This window comes from Brienomyrus brachyistius, unplaced genomic scaffold (genome assembly GCF_023856365.1).
Source record: "Brienomyrus brachyistius isolate T26 unplaced genomic scaffold, BBRACH_0.4 scaffold53, whole genome shotgun sequence".
Classification (NCBI taxonomy): Eukaryota; Metazoa; Chordata; class Actinopteri; order Osteoglossiformes; family Mormyridae; genus Brienomyrus; species Brienomyrus brachyistius.
The window spans coordinates 1,673,872-1,688,714 of record NW_026042328.1 but is presented as its reverse complement, the minus strand read 5'-3'; the positions used below and the strand labels follow the sequence as shown (position 1 = coordinate 1,688,714).

General features: G+C 48.7%; 1 protein-coding gene across 1 annotated transcript in view; it reads right to left on the bottom strand.

Annotated features, from left to right (window-relative positions):
- LOC125723988 (uncharacterized) overlaps positions 1-14,843 on the bottom strand; it is a 66,115-nt gene that overhangs the window by 33,965 nt on the left and 17,307 nt on the right. The window contains exons 7-11 of the mRNA XM_049000814.1: positions 8,988-9,101; positions 8,043-8,141; positions 7,116-7,223; positions 5,175-5,267; positions 1,806-1,886 (exon numbers count right to left, since the gene is read on the bottom strand). Of these exons, the coding sequence (XP_048856771.1) occupies positions 1,806-1,886; positions 5,175-5,267; positions 7,116-7,223; positions 8,043-8,141; positions 8,988-9,101 (495 nt within the window). The remainder of the gene's footprint in view (positions 1-1,805; positions 1,887-5,174; positions 5,268-7,115; positions 7,224-8,042; positions 8,142-8,987; positions 9,102-14,843) is intronic.

Sequence of the window (14,843 nt, the reverse complement as noted above, 5' to 3'; positions counted from 1 at the left end):
CCACTGTAAATATAGTGTTTACATCCATCCATCCACCACACTGTGAATACATTGTTTATATCCATCCCTCTGTAAATACGGTGTTTATGTCCATCCGTCCCTCTGTGAATACAGTGTTTATATCCATCCTTCCCACCGTGAATAGTGTTTATAACCATCTATCCCTCTGTGAATATAGTGTTTATATTCATCAATCCCACTGTAAATGGTGCCTTTATCCATCCATCTACTGCACTGTGAATACAGTATTTATGTCCATTAATTCCACTATAATTACAGTGTTTATATCCAAAAATCCCTCTGTGAATACAGTGTTTATGTCTATCCTTCCCACTGTGGATACAGTGTTTATATCCATCCATCCACCACACTGTGAATACAGTGTTTATATCCATCCATCCCTCTGTGAATACAGTGTTAATATCCATCCACCCCTCTGTGAATACAGTGTTAATATCCATCCCTCTGTAAATACAGTGTTTATGTCCATCCATCCCACTGTGAATACGGTGTTAATATCCATCCATCCCACTGTGAATAAAGTGTTCATATCCATCCATCCACCACACTGTGAATACAGTGTTTTATATCCATCTACCACACTGTAAATACAGTGTTTATATCCATCCATCCCTCTGTGAATACAGTGTTAATATCCATCCCTCTGTTAATATGGTGTTTATGTCCATCCATCCCACTGTGAATACAGTGTTTATATCCATCCATCCCTCTGTGAATAGTGTTTATATCCATCCTTCTCACTGTGGATAGTGCTTATATCCATCCATCCCTCTGTGAATACGGTGTTTCTATTCATCCATCCCTCTGTGAATGCAGTGTTTATATCCATCCATCCCACTATAAATACAGTGTTTATATCCATCCATCCCTCTGTGAATACAGTGTTTATATCCATCCTTCTCACTGTGGATAGTGCTTATATCCATCCATCCCTCTGTGAATACGGTGTTTCTATTCATCCATCCCTCTGTCAATAGTGTTTCCATTCATCCATCCCTCTATGAATACAGTGTTTATATCCATCCTTTCCACAGTGAATACAGTGTTTGTATCAATACTTCCCACTGTAAATACAGTGTTTATATCAATCCCACTGTGAATGCTGTTTCTATCTATCTATCCCACTGTGAATACAGTGTTTCTATTCATCCATCCATCTGTGAATACAGTGTTTCTATCCATCCATCCCACTGTGAATACAGTGTTTATATCCATCCATCCCACTGTGAATACTGTGCTCAAAGCCATCCATCCCACTGTGAATACAGTGTTTATATCCATCCATCCCTCTGTGAATACAGTGTTTATATCCATCCATCCCTCTGTGAATACTGTGTTTATAGCCATCCATTCCTCTGTGAATACAATGTTAATATCCATCCATCCCACTGTGAAGACAGTGTTTATATCCATCCATCCCACTGTGAATGCAGTGTTTATATCATCCATCCCACTATGAATAGTGTTTAAACCCATCCATCCCTCTGTAAATACAATGTTTATATCCATCCATCCTTCTGTGAATACAGTGTTTATATTCATCCATCCCACTGTGAATCCACACATCAGTCATATTTATTGGGCTTGGACCAGGGATCAGTCCCACACACCAGGAATCGAACCCTCGTCACTGCAGCTGTAAGGCTACTGCTGTGCTCACTGAGCACCGCACCACAACACATGGAAGTTACTCAATGTATTTATTAAAGGTATCAGAGCAAACCTGCCTCCATTCACAGACACACAGAACTGATAAGGAGAATGAAGACGGCAGGGAAACTCACCCAATATGAATGTGTTTTGCATCGAGGCAAAGAATTGGGAGTAAAGAGCAAGGAAGAGCATGTTAAGCAGCGCGGGACGACCTGGGGGGGCAAAGAGAGAGAGAGAGAGAGAGAGAGAGAGAGAGAGAGACACCCTCATTACCTCATTTCTCTACAGAGATTAGAAGATTAGACATCCTGGTTTAGCAGGGCTGTCCCACTTTCATGACATCTGTCCCAAACATTCTCAAAAACATATAAATATTTCCCAGTATCTGCTGGTTTCATTTTTCCTTTCAGTATGACATCACAGAGAAGATAAATACCAGGGCAACAAAATTAGCAAAAAGCTTGTGGTTTGCCAATTCCTGCAGCTTGTGCTCTATAACAGCCTGTTATTGTCACCATGACAATGATCTACAGCACATGACACATGGTGCCCCCCACCGTCCACCGCCTGCCTGTCAATCTTCAGGGCCAGTGTTTTAGAAAACCAATCATCAAGCAGCTACAGGGCCCAGCCTCTCAGGGCCGACGCTCCCTCACCCCCCCCAGCCTCTGTCTGTTAGTTCAGTGTGATCCCAGCCTCTCAGGACCGACGCTCACTCACCCCCCCAAGCCTCTGTCTGTTAGTTCAGTGTGATCCCAGCCTCTCAGGGCCGACGCTCGCTCACCCCCCCCCAGCCTCTGTCTGTTAGTTCAGTGTGATCCCAGCCTCACAGGGCCGACGCTCGCTCACCCCCCCCAGTCTCTGTCTGTTAGTTCAGTGTGATCCCATCCTCTCAGGGCCGACGCTCGCTCACCCCCCCCAGCCTCTGTCTGTTAGTTCAGTGTGATCCCAGCCTCTCAGGACCGACGCTCACTCACCCCCCCAAGCCTCTGTCTGTTAGTTCAGTGTGATCCCAGCCTCTCAGGGCCGACGCTCGCTCACCCCCCCCAGCCTCTGTCTGTTAGTTCAGTGTGATCCCAGCCTCTCATGGCCGACGCTCGCTCACCCCCCCCAGCCTCTGTCTGTTAGTTCAGTGTGATCCCAGCCTCACAGGGCCGACGCTCGCTCACCCCCCCCAGCCTCTGTCTGTTAGTTCAGTGTGATCCCAGCCTCTCAGGGCCGACGCTCGCTCACCCCCCCCAGCCTCTGTCTGTTAGTTCAGTGTGATCCCAGCCTCTCAGGGCCGACGCTCGCTCACCCCCCCCCAGCCTCTGTCTGTTAGTTCAGTGTGAACCCAGCCTCTCAGGGCCGACGCTTGCTCACCCCCCAGCCTCTGTCTGTTAGTTCAGTGTGATCCCAGCCTCTCAGGGCCGACGCTCGCTCACCCCCCCCAGCCTCTGTCTGTTAGTTCAGTGTGATCCCAGCCTCTCATGGCCGACGCTTGCTCACCCCCCCCAGCCTCTGTCTGTTAGTTCAGTGTGATCCCAGCCTCTCATGGCCGACGCTTGCTCACCCCCCCAGCCTCTGTCTGTTAGTTCAGTGTGAACCCAGCCTCTCAGGGCCGACGCTTGCTCACCCCCCAGCCTCTGTCTGTTAGTTCAGTGTGATCCCAGCCTCTCAGGGCCGACGCTCGCTCACCCCCCCCAGCCTCTGTCTGTTAGTTCAGTGTGATCCCAGCCTCTCATGGCCGACGCTTGCTCACCCCCCCAGCCTCTGTCTGTTAGTTCAGTGTGATCCCAGCCTCTCAGGGCCGACGCTTGCTCACCCCCCAGCCTCTGTCTGTTAGTTCAGTGTGATCCCAGCCTCTCAGGGCCGACGCTTGCTCACCCCCCAGCCTCTGTCTGTTAGTTCAGTGTGATCCCAGCCTCACAGGGCCGACGCTCGCTCACCCCCCCAGTCTCTGTCTGTTAGTTCAGTGTGATCCCAGCCTCTCATGGCCGACGCTTGCTCACCCCCCAGCCTCTGTCTGTTAGTTCAGTGTGATCCCAGCCTCTCAGGACCGACGCTCACTCACCCCCCCAAGCCTCTGTCTGTTAGTTCAGTGTGATCCCAGCCTCTCAGGACCGACGCTCACTCACCCCCCCAAGCCTCTGTCTGTTAGTTCAGTGTGATCCCAGCCTCTCAGGGCCGACGCTCGCTCACCCCCCCCAGCCTCTGTCTGTTAGTTCAGTGTGATCCCAGCCTCACAGGGCCGACGCTCGCTCACCCCCCCAGTCTCTGTCTGTTAGTTCAGTGTGATCCCAGCCTCTCATGGCCGACGCTTGCTCACCCCCCAGCCTCTGTCTGTTAGTTCAGTGTGATCCCAGCCTCTCATGGCCGACGCTTGCTCACCCCCCCAGCCTCTGTCTGTTAGTTCAGTGTGATCCCAGCCTCTCATGGCCGACGCTTGCTCACCCCCCCAGCCTCTGTCTGTTAGTTCAGTGTGATCCCAGCCTCTCAGGGCCGACGCTCGCTCACCCCCCCCCAGCCTCTGTCTGTTAGTTCAGTGTGATCCCATCCTCTCAGGGCCGACGCTCGCTCACCCCCCAGCCTCTGTCTGTTAGTTCAGTGTGATCCCATCCTCTCAGGGCCGACGCTCGCTCACCCCCCCAGCCTCTGTCTGTTAGTTCAGTGTGATCCCAGCCTCTCATGGCCGACGCTCGCTCACCCCCCCAGCCTCTGTCTGTTAGTTCAGTGTGATCCCAGCCTCTCAGGGCCGACGCTTGCTCACCCCCCCCAGCCTCTGTCTGTTAGTTCAGTGTGATCCCATCCTCTCAGGGCCGACGCTCGCTCACCCCCCAGCCTCTGTCTGTTAGTTCAGTGTGATCCCATCCTCTCAGGGCCGACGCTCGCTCACCCCCCCAGCCTCTGTCTGTTAGTTCAGTGTGATCCCAGCCTCTCAGGGCCGACGCTTGCTCACCCCCCAGCCTCTGTCTGTTAGTTCAGTGTGATCCCAGCCTCTCATGGCCGACACTCGCTCACCCCCCCCAGCCTCTGTCTGTTAGTTCAGTGTGAACCCAGCCTCTCAGGGCCGACGCTTGCTCACCCCCCCAGCCTCTGTCTGTTAGTTCAGTGTGATCCCAGCCTCTCAGGGCCGACGCTTGCTCACCCCCCAGCCTCTGTCTGTTAGTTCAGTGTGATCCCAGCCTCTCAGGGCCGACGCTTGCTCACCCCCCCCAGCCTCTGTCTGTTAGTTCAGTGTGAACCCAGCCTCTCAGGGCCGACGCTTGCTCACCCCCCAGCCTCTGTCTGTTAGTTCAGTGTGATCCCAGCCTCTCAGGGCCGACGCTTGCTCACCCCCCAGCCTCTGTCTGTTAGTTCAGTGTGATCCCAGCCTCTCAGGGCCGACGCTCGCTCACCCCCCAGCCTCTGTCTGTTAGTTCAGTGTGATCCCATCCTCTCAGGGCCGACGCTCGCTCACCCCCCCCCCCCTCCCCAGCCTCTGTCTGTTAGTTCAGTGTGATCCCAGCCTCAGTACTTACATGTAAAATCTGCCCAGATTAGAAGAATTTCTCTAAGTCGTACTTTCCCAGTTGTCCGCAGGGAGCATATTATCCTAAATACACTGAAACCAACTGAAATGGGGGAAGATTAAAGTCAGTTACCATGTAACTCACCTCAGACACAGAGTGAAATACAGGTGTATTCAGTCATCCTGTATTTAAAACCTTGCACTGCACAGCCCTGTCACCAGGAGGTTCTGGGTTTGAATCCCATGTTGTTACTAAAAGAGCATGGCAGTTTGAATGGCAGGTTTAACTGGGTTATGAAAGCTTAAATGCAGTTGATTCTGTTGGGTATTGTGTCACAGTACTCTAACTGTGTACAGGCAGTCCCCAGGTTACAGCGAGATCCTTTATATCCATTCATTACGCTGAATTTGCAGGTAAACATAAATCAGTACTTAATAAAAATAACCATACAGTGATAATAGCACTGCAGAGGACACTGGATTGTACCTTAGGCCATGCAATGTTTTCATCAGCATCACAAAGCAGAGACGGGGACTCGAGTCTGCGAATCGGACTAGAGTCACTCTGGAGTCACACTGGAGTCACACTGCAGTCACACTGCAGTCGCTCTTAATTTCACTTGCAGCTCCTTATGTTTTTGACTCAGACAAATCAATTTTATCCATTAATTGGAGTTTTTGCTTTAGAACGATGTGTAAAAATGAAAATGCATTTACTTGGGCAGCCCAAGAGGGGTCTGGGTTATACTCATTCATTAGCCAATCACATCACTCTAACGTAGTTGGGGGCAGAGTCCAGCATGGTTTGTTCTGGCTGCCTCATACACAGGAAACTCCTGTTTCATTAATCATGTCGGGATCATGTCATTACATTGTGGGGCTCAAATGCCCCCACAATGTGAAAAAAATGCTATTTTGACGTTGTGGGAACTATTTTTTTGGTCTCCACAAGGGGAAATTCAATTTTATAAAAACCTGTGACTGCAATCAAAAAACTGAAAATGCCAAAAGACTTTTGCTATTTTGTATTGTTAGTTGTGATTAAGGGCTGGGTAGAGGTTAAGGTTGTCATTGTTGGGATTAGGCATTTGTCCATAGAAATGAATGGACAGTAACCAAAAGATATGAGTATAGATCTGTGTGTGTTTGTGTGTGTATATGTGTGTGTCTGTGTGTGTATATGTGTGTCTGTGTGTCTATGTGTGTGTGTGTCTGTGTGTGTGTGTGTCTGTGTGTACATAGTTGATTGTTGTTGCCAAGTTTGGACCCTCTTTGGACTGTGTGTCACTGTTCACACTAATTGAAGTTTACCTGTTCTGCTCAAGGGACGTCTTCATCATAATGTTATTTTTGTGAAATAAATAGTTTAAAAATGTGCATTATAAAAGTACTTAATAAAATACCTTTTATTGCTCCAAAGCCATTTGAAATAGTGATTACTTTGAAAATGCATATAAGCCTAAGGAACTATGACAGAAGCAGTTTTTAACTGTTCAAGTGCTGATTCCCATTTAGTCACATCAGTTACTAACAGAGAAAAACAAACAGGCAGTTACATTTTTTATAAATATTAATGTCAAACTGGAAACATGATGGAGACCTGAGACTTGACTCCAACTCGAATATTGTGACTTGTGAACATCTTGTATTTAACCTGAATTTGTAATGGAATAGGCTTCACAGCAGTCCATTCGTATACAGTCCGTATGTTGGACTTCCTTAACTCGGGGACTGTCTGTACACATTAACTGTGAAAATACACCTTCAGTATCACTGACGTGCAAATGCTCAAGTACAACGTTTGTGTGCTTAATTGACTACAATGTAGCAAATAAATACCTTCACACCTAATTCTGCTCTGATATCCCTGAAGTTACAAAATCTAAAACAATTAAAAAATAAATACATTTACAAACACATACAAAATACATTTAAATGAAAACATACTTACGTGGCAATAAAACCACGAAGATGGGAATCAGTAACATAGTTACTAATGTTCCACGTTCATTCCAAGATTCACCTGAGTAATATTTTGCCAGAAAAACACTGACAGCAACTAAAATATAAGAATAGAGTCAGTCACCATAAAATCCGTGTCAGACAGAAAGCGAAAACAGACCTACTCTGTGGTCCTGTGCTCAAAACCCTGCACTGCACAGCCCTGTCACCTGGGGGTTCTGGGTTTGAATCCCATGATGGACAGTGAGGTACTGAAGGAACAGCTCAGGATGTGAAGCAGATTAAAATGGAATATGGAAAAGTAACACGGATGTCTGAGCTGGACATTATATCATACATCCCATAATGTACTTATCAACTGGGAAACAAATATATACTGTAACCACCAATGTGGCATATTTCTGAAACCCCAGTGCCCTAAACAAACATCAAAATAACATGAAGACATTTATCCATCTACACATCCATCCATCTCCCATAATCACTCATGGAGTGCAGTGCTGAGGTGAGCCTGTCCCAGCAGGCACAGGGCAGGAGGGAGGGTATACCCTGGTGGGGGGCCAGTCCCTCACAGGGCAGGGAGGAGGGTACGCTCTGGTGGGGGGGCTAGTCCATCGCAGGGCAGGGGGGAGGGTATACCCTGGTGGGGGGCCATTCCCTCACAGGGCAGGGGGAGGATACGCTGGTCCGTCATGGGGCAGGAGGGAAGGTATGCCATGGTGGGATGGGGGGGAGGGTACGCCCTGGTGGGGGGGGCGGTCCGTCGCGGGCCAAGGGGGAGGGTCATTATAGATCACATTTTACCTACATGGCTGCTTGTAATGGGGGGGGGGGGGTTAGAGTACATGGAGGATCCCAGGGAAAGCACACAGAAAACATGCACACAGCACATGTACACATTTATAAAGAGACTTACTTATGGATGAAACTACGATGAGTGGATACAGGACTGCGCTTATTACTAATATGCAGTCAAGACTTAAGGAAACTTTCGTCAAAGACGCAAAGGCAACAACTGAAAGGACATGAGAAGACAGTCAGTTAGTTACCATGAAATTCATGCCAGGCACATAATAAGAAAAACAGATGTGTTCAGTGGCCCTGTGTTTAAAACACTGTACTGCACAGCCCCGTCACCAGGGAGTTCTGAGTTTGAATCTCATGTTTGACACTGTGGTACAAAAAGTACATCCCACTTTGCTGATTTAAGTGGGTTATGAAAAGGTAACAAGGAAAACGTATATCACACATCCAATAATACATACAGTATCAATCCACCAATCCTGGACAGAGTCACAGGAGGCCTGGAGCCTATCCCAAGCGGCACAGAGCACATGGCAGAGGGACACCTTGGCTATGATGCCATACACACACAGTCACATGCTATGGGCAATTTAAAGACACCAATTAACCTGAGAGGAGAGGGACTCAAACCCATATGACATGGGGAGCACATGCAGACTGCACACAGACACGGAGGAGGGGGACTCAAACCCACATGACATAGGGAGCACATGCAGACTGCACACAGACACAAAGGAGGGGGACTCAAACCCACATGACATGGGGAGCACATGCAGACTGCATACAGACACAAAGGAGGGGGACTCAAACCCACATGACATGGGGAGAACATGCAGACTGCACACAGACACGGAGGAGAGGAACTCAAACCAGCAGGTGTCAGGTGGCAGTGCTGACCACTGAGCCACTGCAATACCCCATGGATACAGATTAACAGTGAACAATACAGATATTACAGAAATTTAGAATATGTAAATTGTCATACATTTCCTTATATAATATAGAAAAGAAATACCTTTATGTATAGTTCTGATCTAATACTTAGAAACTTACTTACTTCTCAATAAAAGAAAAACGATGAAGATAAATATGATTTCACCAAAGATGCCCCCCAGTATCGCTTTCTCAGATGGAGCTGGGGAATCGTTTGCTGAAAACTCAATGAAAGAACCTGAAATAAGGAAAGAAAAGTCAGTCATGCTGAAATTAATGTCAAATACAGGAAAACAACAAATGTGTTCAGTGGGTCATTTATTTAGCAGATGCTTTTGGCCAAAGTAACATGCCAGTGAGGATCAGAGAGCAGAGTCAGCCGGTGCGTAAGGGGTCAAATCACTCTGCCAGCTGTGGGACTTGAACCAACAACCTCCTGATTAGGGGCAGAGAACACAAACCTGCAGGGACTCAGACTGCTCAGGTAAAGCAGGAGATGAAGAAGGGTTATGACCCCAAAGAGAGTGGGGCTATAAAACAGGGTGAGGCCGCTCGGATTGGTTGGAAGGATCTGGGGTTGGAGCCTGAATCTGTAACTGAGTGCAGATGTTCTTTTCTTTGTTCCTTTTAGTGGAATTCCAAATTTATGTATTTTTCCAGGTATTTTAGTCCGTTGTTTCAGTATCTGATCACTTTTTTTCTTTTCGTTTATAAAAACTTCCCACATGTATATGATGGGTTGCCAACTTTTTAATAAATCCAGAGAGAAGCTGCTGCCTTTATGATCTTTGACATCACACACACAGCAGCCACTCAGCAGTGACAGAGGACCAGGCCGGCCATTACAGTTATGGAGAGTCAGTGACACATTATTCAGCCTAAATCATACTTCCAAACAGCTATAAAGCCACACTGACACAGCAGCCACTCAGCAGTGACAGAGGACTAGGCCGGTCCTTACAGTTATGGAGAGTCAGTGACACATTATCCAGCCTAAATTATACATCCAAACAGCTATAAAGCCACACTGACACAGCAGCCACTCAGCAGTGACAGAGAGTCAGGCCGGCCATTACAGTTATGGAGAGTCAGTGACACATTATCCAGCCTAAATCATACATCCAAACAGCTATAAACCACACTGACACAGCAGCCACTCAGCAGTGACAGAGAGTCAGGCCGGTCCTTACAGTTATGGAGAGTCAGTGACACATTATCCAGCCTAAATCATACTTCCAAACAGCTATAAACCACACTGACACAGCAGCCGCTAAGCAGTGACAGAGGGCCAGGCCGGTCCTTACAGTTATGGAGAGTCAGTGACACATTATCCAGCCTAAATCATACATCCAAACAGCTATAAACCACACTGACACAGCAGCCACTCAGCAGTGACAGAGAGTCAGGCCGGTCCTTACAGTTATGGAGAGTCAGTGACACATTATCCAGCCTAAATCATACTTCCAAACAGCTATAAACCACACTGACACAGCAGCCGCTCAGCAGTGACAGAGGGCCAGGCCGGTCCTTACAGTTATGGAGAGTCAGTGACACATTATTCCAGCCTAAATCATACTTCCAAACAGCTATACAGCCACACTGACACAGCAGCCGCTCAGCAGTGACAGAGGGCCAGGCCGGTCCTTACAGTTATGGAGAGTCAGTGACACATTATTCAGCCTAAATCATACTACCAAACAGCTATAAAGCCACACTGACATAGTAACCGCTCAGCAGTGATAGAGGGGAAGGCCGACACTTACAGTTATGGAGCGTCAGTGACGCTGACATCACTGGGGAAGAGGTAGCTGCCCAGCACTGAGAGGGATCTACCTCTGCATGTGTTTCAAGAGGCAAACACAGTAATTGTTAACCTTTTTTTTGTTGTATGTGATATAATTAGTGTGTATTTATATATACGATGAAACTTGTCACTCTGATCAACAGCTACCAACAGGGTAACACACAGTTCTGTGAAGGAAGGGCAGGTCGTACCTCGACCCGGAACCCACTGTAAATATTCCTGAAAGGTTGGGGGGACAAAACCCTCAAGTGCATGTAAAAGGTTCCCAAGCAGCCCCACAGACCGGAACCCCACTTGGATAGCAAGTGAGTCAGGTGACAAAAAATGTCCTGACTCAGCATTTAAAACATGTTTTACCCTTGTGACCCCCAACTCCACAAGTATCTTATCACCTGTATTTGTAAGTGTCAGCCGCGAGGAAACAAAGGGATTATTAAACAATGGTTCCTGAAGGCCATAGTGGTCATTCCCCATCCGTGCCGCCCGGAACAAGGGCCAAGCGTTCAGCACCGAAGCATACAAACCACTCACTCCGATAAGCTGAAGTGCATCTCCAGAAAGTAAAAACATTTGTTTATCATATGCAAGGCCTCCGCAGCTGCGGAGCAGGGCGAGGGCCACATGCATCCACGGCAGGTGTTCGGTGCTGTAAAGCAGTGTCTGTGCACACTGGAGCCTCATCCCCCTGACATCGCTCAGCAGATGAACCAGGCCCTGCCCTCCTTCAGACACTGGCAAATGAAGAATCCCCGAAGGGAGCCAGTGGTGCCCATTCCAGTAGAAATCAGTAAACCCCTTCTGGACCTGATGCAGCAGGTCCATCGGAGGATCCAGCACCATGAGTCGGTGCCACATCATGGAGGCAGCCAAATTGTTAATCACCAGCACTCTCCCTCGATATGAGAGCTGGGGCGAAATCTACCTCCAACGCTGAAGTCATCCAGTAATCCTGTCAGCCAATCCTCTCCAATTCTTTTCCATGAAGCGCTCAGTTCCCAGTTAAAAACACAGCAGTCTGATGCCATCCTTGCTCCATACACACTGCTGTGGCAGCTGAGGTGGGCCCCGCCCGGACCACTGGCCCAGCAGGTACGTGGCGCTTTTGCTCCAGTTGACGTGAGCGGAAGAGGCACACTGGAAATCGCCAAGAAGTGCTGTAAGCACCTCCATATCCGTGTTGGACCTGATAAAAACAGTGACGTCTTCTGTCAAATAAGCAGTAAGCAGTTGCTCCTCCTCCAAGGCTGATGCCAGGTACCGGTGCTCCCTGGAGACGCTTCCAAAAAGCCTGAAGCAGCAGCTCCACTGCCAGTGAGCACAGTAGCCCACCAAACCTCACCAATCAGGGGCCAGAACCATTTATGAAATTCTGCGGTCAGTCCGTCCAAGCCTGGTGCTTTCCCGACTGACTGCTCATGGACAGCAGCAGTAAGTTCTGTCAGAGTCAAAGGCTCTTCCAGCTCATCTCTGTCTGTGACTGAAAGACTTGGTAAGTCTCAAAGAAACTGATCATCCACTGTCTGATCACAGGGTCTCATAAAAGGCTATTGAGTATTGGAAAAGCTCATGCTTGTCAAACGTGCTACGCCCATTGGTGAGGACCAAGTGGCGAAAGGGCTTTCTGTCTTCCCTGTGCTTCTCCAACCCAAAGATGTACGCGGTGAGGGCGTCCATATCAGTCTCCGTCGTATAGCGGCCCGGGCCAACGCTCCAGCCCCTCTCTCCACCAGAAGGTCTTTCAACAGGAGTCGGTTCCTCTGCAGGACCTCAGCATCTCCCACCCTTCCATGCTCTGCTCCTGTGCACAGCCGCAAGATCTCATCCTCCAGTCTTTTAAACTGGTTCTGTAGTTCAGTCTGGAAATATGCAGCATGGTTCTGGCCGAAGAGCTTCATTTGCACTTTTCCGACATCCCACCATTGACTGAGGGACTTGAATTGTGATTTTTTTCTCCCTCCACACCTCCCAGAAGAAAGAGAAAGAACGTACAAAGTTGTGGTCCTGAACTAATTTATTACTAAAACGCCAGTAACAATGATGTGAGGAGAAATCAATGCAAGAGAATGTAACAGAAGCAGAATGATGATCGGAGAGAGGGAAGGGAGCGATGCCACAGCTTATAAACCTGCCCTTATTCCGATAGTTTGTATAAAAGCTGTCCAGCCGAGCAGCAGACACCATGTTAGAGTTCACCTTCACCCAGGTACACTGTCTGCACTTTGGGAAATGGTCTCTCCACACATCAATCAGACCATGGTAGTCAATAACAGATCACAGAACAGAGGCTGAACCAGGGTGAGGCTCCTCGTGATTCCTGTCGAGCACGTGCTCCAGAGTAGAATTAAAATCACCAGCCAGAACCACAACGCTCTCCTGTGACAGTGTCTCTAAGAACGTGTGTAAATCTGTAAAAAAGGCCACCCGTTCTGAGCCTACATTTGGTTCATACACAACAGGTCATGCAGCTAAAACTGAACACGCAGGAGCCTCCCAGGTACAACTTCTGTAACCACCGGTCACAGGACTGGGACCCTCTGTGAGAACAGCAGAGCGACCCCAGCACTGACAGAAGAGCCATGACTAAAAATAACCTGACCGCCCCAGTCAGCTCGCCACTGAGCCTGGTTCCCCTCATCACTGTGAGTCTCACTGTGTAAAATCACAACATCCACCTTTTTTATAGCAATGTAGTCACACAACGCAGCTCTTTTAGTAGCATTGCGACACCCGTTAATATTTAGCAAGTCAAAAATCAATGAAGCCATAAAACTGGTAAAAAGAGCTGATAAAGGACAAGAAACATAGAAGATAAACCCTCTGTACTGCTAGCGGTGGCGTAACACACTCCTAACAGTCCTCATCAGCTTCTTTAATCTGTACCGCTTTTGTGTATCAAGCTCGTCCAAAGTACATTTCCTCATCGCCATCGTACATGAAGCTAAAAACAGTTTCAAATCAGGGAAATAGGACTCTATCTTAGGTTTTCTCGGGCCTTTAGTGCTGTCCAGAAAGAAACAGATCTGCTCAAGAGAGTAAACCTTGGTCCTACCTACAGGGGTGCTGGAGTCCATGGAGGCCTGTGAGTCCTCCAAGTCATCAGCCAAACTCTCGAACGGAGAGTTCTCATAATCATTATCAGAATTCGGTAAGTGCAGGTCCAGCTCAGGCTCGGGATGTTCCGCTGCGGTGTGGTCTACAGGTGGGTCGGTGCCGGGGCCACTCACCGCACTGCCGCCAGCACGCCCTGCTGCGTCCGGGCCGGGCTCCTCTACCAGCCCGCTGTCCCGGCGCGGCTCGGGAGAGTGGGGGGGGATCAGTGACTGCGGGCGGGGGGGTCTCATCTACCCGGCCCCCATAGTCTGAGTCCAGGTCCGCTACTACAGTATCGACACCCCCGCGGTGCTCGGTGTCCCACACCAGCGCCGGGGCCTCGCGCCCCTCCTCGCGCTCCCCCGGGGGGGGGGTCCCCTGGCGGGCAGGCCTGCCGCACATGCCCAAAACCACTGCACGCAAAACACTTCACACTCTCGGAGCTGATAAAAATCATATAAACTTTCCCCTCCACTGTGATCTTAACAGACACGTCCAGGACCTCCTCCTGTTAAGAATCATAAATGTTTGCCGCCTACAAGACATTACGTGCCTGAATTCGGCATTTTTGCAGCCGAGAGGAATCATTCTAATCGGTCTCACCAGCTTCCCGTAGCGCCCCAGAATGTTGGACAGTAGTTCATTACTAATAAATGGGGGAACATTAGGTAAAACAATTTTTTTACGGGCTGGATAAAGGCAATATCTGTACGAATTCATCTTTATGCCTGCACGGCACCCCAACCGGAGTCAGAGCGAAAAAGTGTAAAACACACAATCAGCAGTAAACTAATCTAAACCAAACCGAAAAGTAAATGAAAAGAAAGGAAGAGTGGGGGAAACCCACAGCACACTCTCTCTCACACCATGCACTACTACTCAGAGGCTTACGCATGCACAGAGAGAGAGAGAGAGAGAGAGAGAGAGAGAGAGAGAGATACAAATAATCCCTCAAAGACATCTGTATGAAGCGTGGCCATTGTTCAACTGAACCATGTGTAGCTACACCAAGGCCTCCCCACTGAACTGGGTCACTGCATGGATCAGTATCCTGGGGACTCCGGTGTGAAACAAGCTCTGATTTAA